Below are 14958 nucleotides of genomic sequence, written 5' to 3'. Positions count from 1 at the left end.
GTGAGCGAAGCCCCCATCCCTGGGGTGGGGGGCACCCAAATGGTTGCTCAGGGGTGGCTGCTGTGCAGCTCAGCTCCCTTTTTCCTGCACCCCACGGGGGTTTGGGGGGGTCTGGGTGCTTTTCCCAGCTCAGGATCCATCCCAACATCACCAGCCGGGGGCCTGGGCAGGTGGGGCTGTGGCTGGGGCCGTGTCCTGCGTGGGCAGAGCAGCTCTGCTCCTCCTGCCCCGATGGAGAGCTGCGGCGAGGTGGGTGCTGGGGGCAGCAGGCACGAAGCCCGGCCCTGCTGCTCCCCTTCCCTGCTGCTCCCCTTCCCCCAGCACCCCGGGGGCTTTCCCATCCTGGTGCTGCTGGGGCGCGGGGGGCTGCGGGTCCCTCTCCCTCCCTGCAGGCTCTGCTGACCCATGGCACGGCGACACCGTGGGACCCCCAGGGGACATCCGAAGGAGATGGTGACCCGGCATCGGGGAGCTGGTGAGCAGCCCGGGGACATCCCCAATTCTCCAGGTCCCCCCCAAGGGCTCTCGGTGCCCTCCTGGCACAGCCCCGGAGCCGAAGGGGTGGCTCTGCCCGGGCTCTGTTTTGGCTCTTCTCAAAAACAAGAGCGCGTCCTTGTGCCGAGGCCTTGTGTGCGGCAGCGGCTGCTCGGGCTGGGATAACAACAGCCCCGGCTGCCTCCCGGCACGGGGGGCTCCCTGCACCCCCCGGAGGGGGCTGCTGCTCCCCAGTGCTGCTGCAGTAACTGGGGAGGGAGGCACACGGCTTCTGGCTTCCTCCCAGTGCCACTAGTGCCTCCATCCAGTTACACAAACACAAGGTGCCTCGCGTGGCATGGGTGGAAAGCAAATTTGTTCGCTCCTGCGTGCAGGTGGTGGCCGTGCTCCGCACGTGGTGATGGAGAGCAGTGGGGCCGTGCCCAGCACAGGTAGGGGGGGACCAGAAGGGCCGACCACCCCCAGGGGCTCTGCCCAGGGCTCCCCGGGTGCCCCCAGCCCATTTTGGGGGGCTCGGGGTGTCCTTTGCTGGCGCAGCGAGCGGCTGACCTCCCCCTGGGCCAAGCTGTTGCAACAGCGAGGAGGAGGAAGGTCAGGTTCCCCGCAGGAGGGTGCAGGAGTTGACGTCAAAGGAAGCAGCTGGTGATTCACGGGGGCTCGGGAGCACTCGTCTCCGGGGCCGTAACTCATCCCAGAAATGTCATTTCATCCTTGAGTGTTATCGCTGCTCCGCCGTTGCCCACCCGCAGATAACCGGCCCCGGGGGGACCTGGGGCTGCCCCTCGGTGTGGGCAGGGGGCTCGGGGCTGCTCGGGGGCTCTGAGCTTGCTGGGCTGTGCCCGGCTTGGAGCCGTGGGGTGCCGGAGCCCGGGGGGTGCCTGCTGCTCCCCACACAGACCCCTCAGCAGCAGTCCCACAAACTCTGGCCCCGGTAACGGGTGTGAGGTGCCCACCCCGTGTCGGGGGGCCGGGCACGGTGGGCTCTGTCCCGTGGCCCGGGCTGGGTCTGGCTGCACGAGGCCGTGAGCGTGCGCCTGGTGCCCGGCCCATGGGCGACCTGCGGCCCCCGGCAGCTGTGCGGGGAGGGGGCTGGCCTTGGCCCCTGGGGCCCTGCCGTAAGTGACGGCTCTTATCTCCCTGCTGACAAGCCAGCATCCTTCAGCGGGCGTATTTAAGGCCGAGCATCCAGAGGGCTGGGGCAGAGGAGCTCTCGCCGCGCAGACGCCAGCCCCGACCGCGGAGATGCTGCCCGCCACCTTCAAGCTGTGCGCTGCCATCTCCTACCGCCACCTGCGCAACATGACCGGTGAGGGCACGGGGGGCTGCGGTCCCCGGGTGGTGCATTTTGGTCCCCGGGACCCCTTTTTGCTGCTGGCTGTGTTTCTGGGGCTGATGGAGGAGGGCTGGGCACCGTTTCCAGCGTGGCTGCGCCTCCGCTCTATGGGAGCGCTGCGGGAGCGCTTAGCCCACTGCAGGCTTCTTGCTCTGGAGCCCGGGAGGAGCAGCTGTAGGTAACAGCCCCTTGGCTGTCAGGATCTCGTGCTCGTATTCCATTTCCTACAGCCTTTCCTGGGCACCTGCTCGTGCCATCAGCTCCCCGGGCACAGCTTGGGCTCGGAGCAGAGCCTGCGCAGCTCCTGTGCTCCCATGGCACGAGGGCAGCAAGTGGTGGTGGGGGGTGAAAGGAGTCGCACAGAGGGTTGGTTCTCAGTGCTGTATGCTTAAAGGAAAGAAGCACAGCCTGACAAACACCCCGCATGGCTCAGTGATGCCCTCTCTGCCCCAGGTCTCCGCCGACAAGCCGCGGTCGCCATCAGCCAGGAGCTGAGCCGGCTGGCCTGCCGCAGCGCGGGGCCCGGCGCGTGGATTAACCAGGTCCGACGAAGGAGCTCCCTGCTCAGTAAGTGACAGGCGGGGGGGGACTGCCTCCTCCTGCTGCATTTTGGCCCTTAGGGGTTGGTGCTCGGGGTCTGGCTGGAGCAAAGCTGCTCGTGTGCAGCTCGTGGGTGCAGTAAATGCACGGCAAGTGTGGGTTGGGGGAGCTGGGCTGAGCCCCTGAGCCCCTGGGCACTGCGAAGTCTATTTGATGTAGATAAAGCTTATCTGGTATTAGGACTCTTAGCCCGTTGTAATGTTCTTACGCTCCCTCCTGGCTTTTGTCCGCCGCCTCCCAGGCTCGAGGCTGGAGGAGAAGCCCTTCAGCGAGGCGGAGATGTCTTACATCAAGCAGGGGGAGGAAGCCCTGCAGAAATCGCTCAGCATCCTCGGGGATCAGGACGGCTGGAAGACGGAGACGGTGGTGGTAAGCTGTGCCGGGGTGGTCCTGCTGCAGGCGGCGGTCCTGTCCTGGTGGTGCTGACCCTGCCTTCCCCTCGGCAGGACAACGGAGACAAAGTGCTGAGCAAGGTGCTGCCTGACGTGGGCAAGGTGTTCCGCCTGGAGGTGGTGGTGGACCAGCCCCTGGACGCGGTGTACAGCGAGCTGGTGGACAACATGGAGCAGATGGGAGACTGGAACCCCAGCGTCAAGGAGGTCAAGGTAGGGAGCGGGTGCCTGCACGGGGGGGGTGCCAGGCTCCGTTCTGACCCCCTCAGATCCATCCGCTGCTCCACGTGGCCTTACAGGGGTTGGGGAATCACTTTGCACAGCACAGCAGGGGTTTTTCCGCCCATTCCTTGGGGATGGACATCAATTTTGGATGTTTCCTAGTTCAGACATACTGCCTGTTTTGTGGTAATCACCGTTATTTCAGAAGAGCAGCTTGTGTGCGGAGGGAGGGCTGTTGTTACCGATTCTGCAGGAAATGCACTTGCTCTTTGCTGCACGGCAGCAGCCCAGCTCTGCTGTGGTTTGTGGTGTTAGTGGAGGAGAAATAGCAGCACCCGATAGTAGGGACGAGCACCTTGCTATTCCACAGCTTGTCTGAAAGCATTAAGAGACGTGCCTGCCTGTTTTGGGTATTGAAATCTGGCAATAATGTTCTATATTCCAGGATACAGAAGATGAGAGAAATTGTAAGCTGAGCTGCTGCGAGAGCGTGCCTCTGGCTACAAGCAGCCATCAAAAGCCATCTTATAGCTACCTGTAGCCCTTTTTTGCCATAAATTCCTCACATTACGATTTGTACCGTCCAGATTCTGCAGAAGATTGGAAAAGACACGGTGATCACCCACGAGAAGGCGGCTGCCACCCCCGGGAACATCGTTGGGCCGCGGGACTTTGTCAGCGTGCGGTGCGCCAAGCGGCGCGGCTCCACCTGCGTCCTGGCCGGCATGGCCACCACCTACGGGGCCATGCCAGAGCAGCAGGGCTTCGTGAGGTAACCGCCTCTTGTGCTCGCTTAGCAGACATTTGGAGTGCTTCGTGAATGTTAAATCCACATCCCAGCATGGGCTCGGCCTTGCTGTGGTGCATGTTTCAGTAGTAAATTGAGTTTTGTTTTGGGGAAGGCAGAAATGGCGAAGGAAACCCTAATTTATGAAGTGCTTCAGCGCTTTTTGAGGTTAAGTCAGAGGTTGGTTTTTAACACGCTGCTGCCCTTGTAGAGCTGAGAACGGTCCCACCTGCATGATCCTGCGCCCGGTGGCCGGCGACCCTTCGCAAACCAAGTTGATATGGCTGCTTAGCATCGACCTGAAGGTAAGCTCCACGGGGAACTACTTCCCCCTAAAAGCAAGAGTTACGTCCGTGGCGAGTCCCACTAACAGGCTGCTGTCTGCTCCTCTCTAGGGCTGGCTGCCGAAGACGATCATCAACCAGGTTCTGTCCCAGACACAGGTGGACTTCGCCAACCACCTCCGGGAGCGCCTGGCCCGCACGGTGGCCGTGAGCTGCTGACTGCGCCCAGCCCCGGGCAGCAGCCGCCCTCCTTTCTGCACGGACTAGTATTTAATGCTTTGTTCAGGGGTAAAAGTAGGGATCTTGGTAATTAGGTAAGTCAGATGCAGTTTAACTCCAGCCTGTTCTAACAAGCCAGGCCTCTAATAGCAGATATTACTAATAAAGCTTTAACTAATTAGCTGGGAGCTCCCAGGAGCCTGATTTAGAAGGCGAGCCCAGCCAGCACAGGCTCTGAGTGCACGTGCAGGACAACCTGAAATTTCACTCCCTTCAGGTATTGTGTTTGCACATACAGCATGTGCTGGCTTGGCCTTCTGCATCAGTTAACGCTTTATTAGTAATGTCTGCTATTAAAGGCCTTGGCTAATTAGGTATTAGGGAGGTCCCAGGAGCCTGATTCAGAAGGCGGGGCCAGCCAGCACCTGCTCAGTGTGCAAACACGGGACTTAACCTAAAATTTATTCCCCTCCTTTCCCCCAGTGAAGCAGCTCTAACTTATTTGATTATAATTATGCATGTCTGTACAGGAAAACTATTTATTCAAAGCTCTGTAATGATGGTCATTGGCAGGAGTCCCTGTAAAGACAGTCAATGCTTTCATGCAGTTAGCTGGAGGAGAGCTTCAGATTTGAAGTAGCTACTTTGAGTTTACAGGTTACGAATGAAACTAGATACCTAAACAGAAGAAAAATCACAAGACAAAAATGTAAGAGTTTAAAGAAAGGTTTATTTTTAAACTGGCTACCAGTTTATGTAAAAAAAAAAAAATACAGTTTGGGCAGAAGCCCAAATTTCAGTCTTACATGCAGTAGTCTTGTTACAACACAATCCTTCTGGATGGAAGCTGTTTACAATTAGCCAAACACGGGTGAGCAGAAGTGTCAATGTTGCTTCTGCACGTATACAGACAGCAGGTAGGTCCAGCTGCAGCCTGCTCTCACTGCAAAGTGACTGTTACAACCCCAGTACATCAGGTGAGAAGTTATCTCAACACAATAGTTGCTTCTTCAGCTAGCTACGCCGTAAGTTACTGAAGACTCCGGGAGATGCTCACAAATAGCACAATACATACTAGACCTGCACTCACTTAGACTCCAGCAGAGGGGTAGCGCATGAATCTTCAGCAGGTAACAAATATACATACAAAACACCTGCCACCAAGAGCTGCATTGGCTTCATCGTGTTTGTTCATTGACAGATTGTTCTGAGTGATGCACCTTCTCCTAGAATAAAACCCACTCGATTTGATAGCCACCGTGTCCGTGGTCTGTTACAGCTGCACCTATTTTCTTAAGGCTCCCAGGGTGGGCTTCGTCTGCCATCAACTTCTGTCTCTACGTGATAGAGAACATCTGCCAGCGTGTGTTCTACCACAGCGCCCCAGCCCATGTCACTCATCTGCAAGGGGAACAAAAGGCAGTTAGCTCGATTCACGACACGCAGGCTCAGGACAGAGGGACAAGCCCTGCTGGCCACTGCTGTTTGTACAGCAGTTGGGGTAGTGCCACCCCTGTGCCTGTACTTGAGGACTGTGTCCCTCCTGAAAACAGTAACAGAGACAAAAATACTGCAGTTTCCTTAAACAGCAAGTCAGGCCTTGTACTAAAAAGCTATCACAGGCATAATCAGGGATTTATAGTCTGCATATGAAATATTTAAAGTTATTCAAAGGTGTTTTGTTTTTTTTTTTTTTTAAATGCTATTTGTCCTTCAAGATTTTTACATACATTCCTTTCAGCTGCAATATCAAGCTACAAGTGCAAAACCTGAAGAGGCTCAGATCCAGGCTTGCTATAAATCTACTCCTCCCCACCATAGCAAATTTTCAACCACATTTAGTGATAGCCCCAGGGTATTTAAACAAAGTAGGGGGGAACAGAAGTTCAGTCATTACTTACTGGCCGGTAAGTGATATCTCTGGGTGGGTACTTGAAATAGGGTCCAAAGTTTATAGAAACCTATGGAAGACATTTGCATTAGAAAAGTGAGGAAAAAAGAGAGGCAAAATTCTTCAGGCCTCACCCTCTTACACTCCTGAGCTTAACTGCACCCTGTGCAAGAACACGTGGACATACATCCTCCCACCAAAGGACAGCACTCACTCAGTACTCTGATAAAGTTAAATCCCACATGTGAACAGCTGCAATGCTCTAGACTGGTTTTAATAAAACAACTCCCCATCCTTGCACAGTTAACCGGGCTTGCTTGACACCCTCCCAGCATGTCCACTCCATGCATTAATAAAACTATGGCTGGACTTAGGCAGTATGTTTGACAGTACGTTACTTACCGTGCAGCCTTTGTACAAAGAAATAGCAGGAAAATAAACGCCTTCAAAAATGTCTTTAAAAGCAACGCCTTGGCTGACACCGTTCTTGAAGAATATTATCTGAAAAGTAAAATGAGAAGTTTTTTCCACTGATGCTAACGTTCAGGACCTTACTTGTAAGCCACAAAGTAATTGTCAAAAGGCAGCTTATCAGTGACTCCCCTTCTGCCTGATGCCAAACATTTTTAACATACTTAAGTGACAGCAAGAACACTACAGGCAAAGCATGCAGCTGGTTTGGTCAGTTCACTTGTATTCTTTTTGATGAGCAGCCTCCCTTTGTGGCCATTAAATAGAAGTGAGTAACACACAGAAAACCCAGTCCCAGCAGGCTCACCACTCTTCAGTTCTGCATCCTTCCACTCCACCTCCCAATGCTTAACTTACCTGGCTTCCAGGTGCTTGCTTTAGGCTCTTCTCTGCTTTGTCCACAAAGTCCTTCTCTTCAAAGTACAAGTAGCTTTTAAATTTGATCAAAGCCTGAAATATTAGGAAAATAAGTCAGAAATAATCCAAAAATCTGTTACCTACAGTGACATTAAAGAACGGCAGACCTACAGGAGCCCTGCTCTGGGATGGGCGTGCCTATTGTGCCAAGAGTACCCAAGAAGAGTGATTCACACAGCTCAAATATTTGAGAACCAGGAGGGGAAGAGTAGATGAAACGAGATGTGGGCGATCTCATTCAGTAGGCCACATGCAGCGTTCCCTTGCAGAGCCTCTGGGTGGGGGTATGTTGTTTTCTTGAAGTCAACACTTCAGACTTCCCTGCTGTGAAGCAGAGTGACACCCAGAGGTAGGCTGGGAAGGTCACACTCAAGGAGAGGAAAAATGAGGTTGCGCAAGCCGTTTCCCACTATTCCCCACAGCCACCTCTTCAGTTAACGAAGCCCACATCTCACCTTATCTTTGTAAGTATCGGGCAGCGATTTGGCAGTCTCAGTATCTTCCGGAAGACTGATGTAAAAGCCCAGGATATCTCCCTGGCCATAGCCAGACGAATAGTGCTTCCCTATTGACTGATGAAACTTGGTTCCCTTCTTGCTGCGCCAGGAGTAACTGAACTTGTCGTATCCCAGAGGTGCCTGGAGGTTCCCTGCAGGAACCAATGCATTCAGATCGCATCAGGAACACTTCTATATGCACAACCCTTAATGTTTTGGCCTAATAATTACATTCAGTTAATAAACACAACTGTCATTAGCACAAATACGGTGACTAAAGCGTTAAGCAAGGCCAAGCGTGCAGCAGCATAAAGGATCTGCCAGTACTGCAGTTCTGCACAGCTCAGAGCACCTACAGAAAGAGTTTATCCCTTGGTAAAGCAGTGACAAAATAGTCAGGCTGAACACCACTTCCTCTTCTGAGGCTTAAATTACTGGGAAAAACAACAACAAAAAGAAGGAACTAGTTAGAAACCACTGCCTGCTACAAGTACTTGGCAAAATTATTTACCCAATGGCTGCGACCAGCCTAATCTGGCAGCTGTGTCCGGAGGCATCTCATCCATGGATATTTCAAAGTACCACGCTCCTTTCCGCACTCCGTGTGAGGCTCGTACCATGGAATAGCCCTTCTCGCCGATGACAGTCAGTCTGTCATCCGAAATCTTCAACTGAGGAGCTGCAGCAGATAAGAACATATTCACAGTTTAGGATTTGTAATGCCTTTTGATATCGCTGCACAAGTGACCACACAGAAGTGGATTTAACGTTCACAGCACCTCTTAAAGCAATAATGTGCAACCTCAGTAACGTGTAACATGAGGTTAGAGAGATGGCCCCTCGTAAGAAGAGCTGGCTACACCACGTGTCTGATCAGCCAGCTGCGTACCTCGGTCGTGCAGGGCCAGGAGGACTCGTTCGTAGAGGCAGGCTCTGTAGAGGTCCCCAGGAATTGGCTTCCCTGCCCAGCAGTCCAGCTCCAACTTCTCTGGGTCAGGAGCGTGGGGGTCGGGCTCAGCCAAGATGTAACGATAGCCATCTTTATTAAAGGGGTGCTCCAGAGGATAGCCATGGGGCGGTAGCCGCTGCGCAGAGAACAACGGGTCGCTGTGAAGCACAGAAACTACAGGTTGGCATCTCCAAGTGGCTGCAGTCCGGCGACAGGACAGCCCGGTACAACCTTACAGAGCAGTACCTGCAGTGTCACAGCCTGCACAGCACTTTGCTCCCAAGAGAGCTGGCATGAAATGAGCACGTACTCAGCTACTTCAAATATTTCTAGCAGGTGACGCACAAAAACATCACAGGGTTATGGTGTGACTCCCCACAGATCTACTAAGGGCAGAGAGAGACAGATGGGAGGCAGACTGAGGCATCAAAACTGCAGCTGTCCCTCTGACCAACGTACGACTTGCTAAAGGTGCTCATCATTGTGTCACTATGCCCTCTTTCCTCTTACCTTCTGGTTTTCTTGGCTGTTCCTGTGGTCCCTCCGTCCTGCTGCTTGCGTTTTGCTCCCCGTCCCTTCCCACTGCCTCCTGCAGCAATGCCCCCTTCAGAGAGAAATGACACAGCACGGTAAGCAACCGGTGACCAGAGAGAGCCCGTGAGTGTGGAATCTCCATGAACAGAAGAGGCAGAAGCAGCCAAGTTCACATCTGTTCACTAGCTCGTGTGCCTTCTTCCACACAGCTATGCTGGAAACAAACTTCACCGAGCCCAGAAACACCCAGAACTTTTCGTAGGTTCCAGTCAACTTGTCAAGTGTCGTAACTTAGAGTGGAAGCGAAATGAGATTTACCAATACAATGAACTCCACTTGTTTTTACGATAAGAATTATAAAAACCTTTTCTCTTGCAGAAAGATCTCCAGCCAGCAGCACTAGGTTCCTGTTTAAAAGCATTATTATTTGTTTTCATGGAGATTCCAGCCACACAATTCAAATTTATTTCTGCAAAAGCAGCAGAAAACCCAACCTACAGCATACGCCATCTGATTGTAAGCAAAGCTGGCAGCCCAGTGACACACGATGCTGGAGAAACACTCTGACACCAATACCTGCACACGCAGTAAGCACTGCACAATGTATTTTAATCTATAAAATACAATACACCGAAGTTGGGTAAAAAGGAAAAGCACTACAGGTGTTTCTCTTCAGTATTACCACAATTAGTACTACGCTTAAAGCACGTGTCATTTCATGTTATGGCCCCCAACTTCTAGTGATAAATAAAAGTGTTACAGGACAAGCTACGTGTCAAATTTTTACCAACCTACTACCAGTATTAATATTTCAATATGCTAAATCGCGTATGCGTTTTACCATTACACTATTTCAAAAAGCATTACTATGATTTACAAGGAAAACTAGAATTTCTCTGTACTGCAGATAAACACCTTTAAGAACCACAAACTGGGTTGAAACTAGAAACATCGCAAGCTTTGAATTATCAGCATTCCCCTTGCAGTGTGAGGGGCTCAGACCTCTGAAGGGTTACCATATTCTGCGCACACGTGACGTGATCTAAACAGCAATTGCTGGCTTTAGTGCAGATACTGGGACTCCCCAGGTTGTCACCACGTATTTATCTAAGCAATCAGGATGTCATAGACTCAGATCTCTTATTTACAATTTTAAATCACAAAATTACCAGGTTTAGACTGATAACACAGACTAAAAAATAAACTTAACTGAAAATAAAACTTTAAACCAGTCAGGCGGGGCAGAATATGATGAATTAAAAGCTTCTAATTGCTAAACATTACAAGGTGAAATTGTTGGTTTGTATTAAAATATTCTTGCAATCACATCAGGGCACACTTTTGATTTTTAAATTGAATATAGCTTCTAAGATAACTGAGCAAAAAAGCTTTCCAAACCACAATAATACTTAAGTTTTAGAAGCTGAAAGGTAAATATTCACCACTCAAAGAGGCTCCACCTGTAAGAACAGAAGTGGCACCACACATTTGAGAAACTTCCAAAAGTTAAAGGAAAAAACAACCAGTGCACGAAACGGAGACAACGCAGCCTTAAATCCTATTTTAAAAAGTGTGAATCACCCCCTGCTAGGTAACAACTCAGCACGTTTCACATGGAATGGTCCAAGGAAATGTCACCAGCTCTTAATACTACTACAGCAAGATCACTAAAATTACTTGTAACGAGTTGGGGAAAGTTCTTTGCACAGCTGTCACCTCACAAAAAGGAGTAACAGTAAAACACAAACAGTGATCAGAAGGGAACACAATACTTACACCTTCCCTCACTACTTGCAAATCTCCAGGGTGAGGAAAACAGGAAATCCGAGTAATAGAAGTACGCAAAATAAAACACTTATATAAGGAAACCAGCTCAGCTTTCTTGGGAGCACCTTGAAGTAGCTGGGCACCACGAAGAAGAAAGCTGAACCTTTACTGTAAGTTAATCTCTATAGAAAGGGATGATGAGACTGGCTCGACGTGTTTCAAACATAACAAACACGACCTCAGTCCACACAACAGGTTTATCTGTTGCATCTCAGCTGATGTAACTGCACACGTGCTAGGCTACAGGAGTGGGAAAATGCAGCTTCAAACCAAATACTGGAAAAAGAAATAGTGAAGAACTTGCCGTTTAAGCTTCCACTTGTGGACACAGCATTGTTCTGCTTCTGGTTGTCGTACGCAGGACCAATATTGGCAAGATCCTGAAAAAGGAAGGAAAGAAAGAGCTGAAGTACAGGCTCAGACAAACTTACAAGTCCAAACAGGGCACTAACACCCCTCCCTCCCTCCCTTCCCTCCCAACAGCACATCTTCCTTCCAGATCCAATTCCGTACTTGGTCTAGAAGTCCAAACTTTGGGTAGTCTTCTTCTGGATCTTTACTCCCTGGGTCCGGATGCTCTTTCACTAAGAACACATCCCTTTCTTTACACTGAAACAGAGAACAAGGGTAAGCCACATGGGATACGATCACAACAAATTCATTAACAAATGCTTAAGCCAAAACACGTACTATTAGTATGTCCTACCAGTACCAACTACATAAGCAGCTGCAGGAACAAGCATTAGAATCTTCAGCATTTAGCTCTAAGTCTAGACCTCAAAGATGAATGTCAGACAATTGTATCGCTCACAGAAAATCCCCCGTGAACTTAACTCCAATTACGTACCATGGTTTTGACAATATTATTAGGCCAAGTCATTTTCCCAGGCCTCTGTCTTGTTGTCATACACTCCCAGTATTTATCAATAAACGGGATAATATCCTGAAAAAAAAAAATAAAAATCCTATCAACAGCAGTTAACAACACAAGTCTGAAAGTCACACTGCCCGTATTTGTTTGAACTTGCTCTTCAGCGACATCATAACTTACTTTGGTCTGTGATAATCTTCTAGCAGCCTTACCTTATCTTTTGAGAACATGGTTTTCGGGTGCTCATCTTGTGTCCTTGACTGCCACGTCAAGTTGGCCAGAGCACTAAGGCACATTTCCTTGAGATCTTAAAAACAAAGATACACCACAGCTAGAGTCAGGCTTCACGAGGAAGATCAAACACCCGAGCACTCAGAGTGATAACAGAGCACAAAGCACCCGTGCTATCTCGAGTAATGACGAAACCACCGCAAGTTCCATCCCACCCCACCAGCCCACACCGAACAGATTTTCACTTTTACAAAGTTAGTGCCCAAATGGCAATATGTTTTGAAAAAGCTGTGCACGCTTGTGGCTCAAGTTTTTGCAAAAACTTTCCCGCAGACTCTAGATAAAATGAAGCCTCTAGGATTATCCAGCACAAAGTTTCAACGAGCGAGCTTTTACACTTACTTGCTTGTTTTCTTAAGAAATACGTGTTCCCACTGTGATGGCAAACATTGCAATGGAAACTGTAGTTGGTCATGAAAGGCAAACACGATCTGGAAAAGAGCAGGTTAGGAAACCAATTACTCTCATGCTCTCACTACAAAAAGAACATCTTACAGGTTCCATAAAATTAATTTGATGAAAATACTATCATGAGCAGTAACAAAAGCCACAAAACTCATTGGAAAACTGTAAGCAAAATAAGTGTCATCTTGTTTGAGACAAGTCCTGGAATTCACCCAGCAAAAACAGACCAACCCAGAAGCTCTAGCCATGGAGCCCAATCAGAGTCAATCAATTAAAATTAAGTGGAACTTTGGGGAACTTTTTAGGCACAAAATACACAGTCCTTGTCCTTGAGAATCCCACTCTACGTTTCCATTTTTTCTTACACAAACCAATCATAAATTTAGCCCCTGACAGACCTGGTAGCAGCCCTTCAAAACTCATTGATTTGAGCACAAAAAGGATTTCTAACAGCACACTATTAATTAAAGCACTGCACCGAAATATGAAGGGTTAATGACTGCACATAATGCTGTGTTCAGACTGCCCATTAATGATGTTAATTTTTTTAGCACATTAATGACGTTAATTTTTTAGCTTCCTCTGGCTGCAGCTTCTGCACTGATTTCTCTTACTGAGCCCCGAGCAGCCTGTCACTGCTTACAGCACGTGGACAAGGACAGCACAAGGTGAAACCTGCATGTGATTTATGCATTTTGCTTTTTTTAAAAAAGAATATGAGGCACAAATAAAAAGAGACACCACAGCTTCACGCCCAGCCCTAAGCAGAGCTTACGCACGTGGTATCGATGCCAAACGTGTCTGCGGTGAACCACTTGGTGCAGATCCCGCACTGCAGCTCGATCTCGCCGAGCTGCCGCCCGTTCTCCTCGTCCACCGAGCCCGCCTGCGCGTCCAAGGCTTCCGAGGCATCGCCGGCACCTTCCTGCAAGCAGAGCACGGGGCTGAGAGCCTGACCCGGCCAGGCAGCGGGGGGTCGTGCGGGGGCTGCCAGACTGATAACTGGCAAGATAGGGGAATTTGGGGGGAATCTCTGCAGCACCCCCCTCCCCGATATAAAGCCATGCTGCGAGTGAGCCTGAAACACTTTGTGGCTTGGGGAAAAAGCGATGAGGTGCGTGACGAGGTGACTGCAGGGATCACACGGAGCCCCAAAACAGCTCCCATTGGAGGGGACCCCCGGGGATCACCCAGACAGGGCCCCCCCGGGCACGGTGCGCAGGGTGGCATCCCGGGGGGGGTGGATATCTCTAAAGGGGGCTCCGCAGCCTCTCTGGCAGCCGGAACCGTAAGGAAATGCCCCTCACACCCGTTATGGGCCCCCCCCTCCCGCCGTGGCCGCCCCCCAGAACCGCCTGCCCGCCCCCCCGCCCCCCCCATCCCGTCCCGGGCACAGAACCGCGGCCCCGCGGCCCTCCCGGTGCCCGGCCCGAGCCTCCGCGGGCCCCCGGGGACCGACGGACGGACCGACCGCCCCCCCCCGTACCAGGGGGTCCTTCCCGCTGCCGGACTCGGCCTCCAGCGCCGCGGCGACGTCCCCCGGCGCCGCCTCTCCCCTGAAAGGCACAAACGGGGCCTGAGCGCGGGGCCTGCACCCCCGGTACCCCCCCCCCCCGGTACCGGCACCGGCGGCACCAGCACCCCCGGGACCCCCTCCCGGGGCTCGGTCCCGCACCCGCTGTCGCCGTCGGCAGCGCCGGGCTCGGGCGGTGCCGGGGTCTCGGCGGAGGGCGGCGGCTCCGGGGCCGCCTCCGCGCCCTCCCCGCCGGGGGCCGCCATCGCCGCCGCCGCCGCCGCCATGGCCGCCGCTCTCGCGAGGCCGCGCCGCTCTCGCGAGATTTGCCGCTTCAAAGGGCGATGCCCGCGGTGGGGCCCACAGCCAGGGGGGCCGGCGGCGCCCCCTGCCGGCGGCGGGAGGGGAGGGCGGGGAAATGGAGCGTGGCGTCAGCGTGACGTCAGCGTGGCGGGGCGTGACGTCATGCAGGCAGCGGGAGAAGCCGGGCTCGGGGCTGGGGCTGAGCGGGGAGGGGGAAAAAAAGGGGCTGGGCGCCTGCCGGCACCGCCCGGCCGCTCCTTTGGCTGGGGGGGGCGCTCCCGGTGTCCCCCCGGTGTCCCCTCGGTGTCCCCGTGCCCCCCCCGGTGTCCCCGGGGTATCCCCGCGGTGTCCCCTCCTTGTCCCCGTTCACCCCCCGGTGTCCCTCCCGTGTCCCCACGGTGTCCCCCGGTGCCCTGCTTCCCCCCGGCATCCCCCCGTGTCCCCCCGGTGTCCCCCCGCTATCCCCATGTCCCCCCCGGGGTATCCCCGCGGTGTCCCCGTCCCTCTCCCGTTGTCCCTCAGGTGTCCTCGGGGTGACCCCGGTGTCCCCACATCGCCCCCGTGTCCCTGATTCCCCCCCCGGTGTCCCCCCGCATACCCCCGGTGTCCCCCCGGTATCCCCGTGTCCCCCCCCGGGGTGTCCCCATGGCTATCCCC

General features: G+C 52.8%; 2 protein-coding genes across 2 annotated transcripts; one reads left to right on the top strand and one right to left on the bottom strand.

Annotated features, from left to right (window-relative positions):
* The first annotated feature begins 71 nt into the window (after positions 1-71).
* Positions 72-5585, top strand: STAR (steroidogenic acute regulatory protein). The gene is made up of 8 exons (XM_084499576.1): positions 72-475; positions 870-1801; positions 2282-2395; positions 2670-2797; positions 2875-3033; positions 3630-3814; positions 4041-4134; positions 4225-5585. The coding sequence occupies exons 2-8, from the start codon at positions 1738-1740 to the stop codon at positions 4330-4332; spliced, it is 852 nt and encodes a 283-aa protein (XP_084355702.1). The 5' UTR covers positions 72-475; positions 870-1737; the 3' UTR covers positions 4333-5585.
* Positions 5043-14288, bottom strand: ASH2L (ASH2 like, histone lysine methyltransferase complex subunit). Its single transcript, XM_084499572.1, has 16 exons — positions 14161-14288; positions 13972-14041; positions 13265-13410; positions 12423-12511; positions 12002-12096; positions 11766-11861; positions 11432-11527; positions 11223-11298; positions 9068-9161; positions 8498-8715; positions 8120-8287; positions 7567-7760; positions 7052-7144; positions 6626-6724; positions 6234-6293; positions 5043-5733 (listed from the first exon to the last, which is right to left on the bottom strand). Exons 1-16 carry the CDS (start codon positions 14283-14285, stop codon positions 5626-5628), a joined length of 1827 nt encoding a protein of 608 aa, XP_084355698.1. The 5' UTR covers positions 14286-14288; the 3' UTR covers positions 5043-5625.
* Positions 14289-14958: the final 670 nt, after the last annotated feature.

Source organism: Aythya ferina, assembly GCF_964211825.1.
Source record: "Aythya ferina genome assembly, chromosome: 27".
NCBI classification, from domain to species: Eukaryota; Metazoa; Chordata; class Aves; order Anseriformes; family Anatidae; genus Aythya; species Aythya ferina.
The sequence above is the reverse complement of the archived record's forward strand: the minus strand, read 5'-3'. Positions and strand labels throughout refer to the sequence as shown.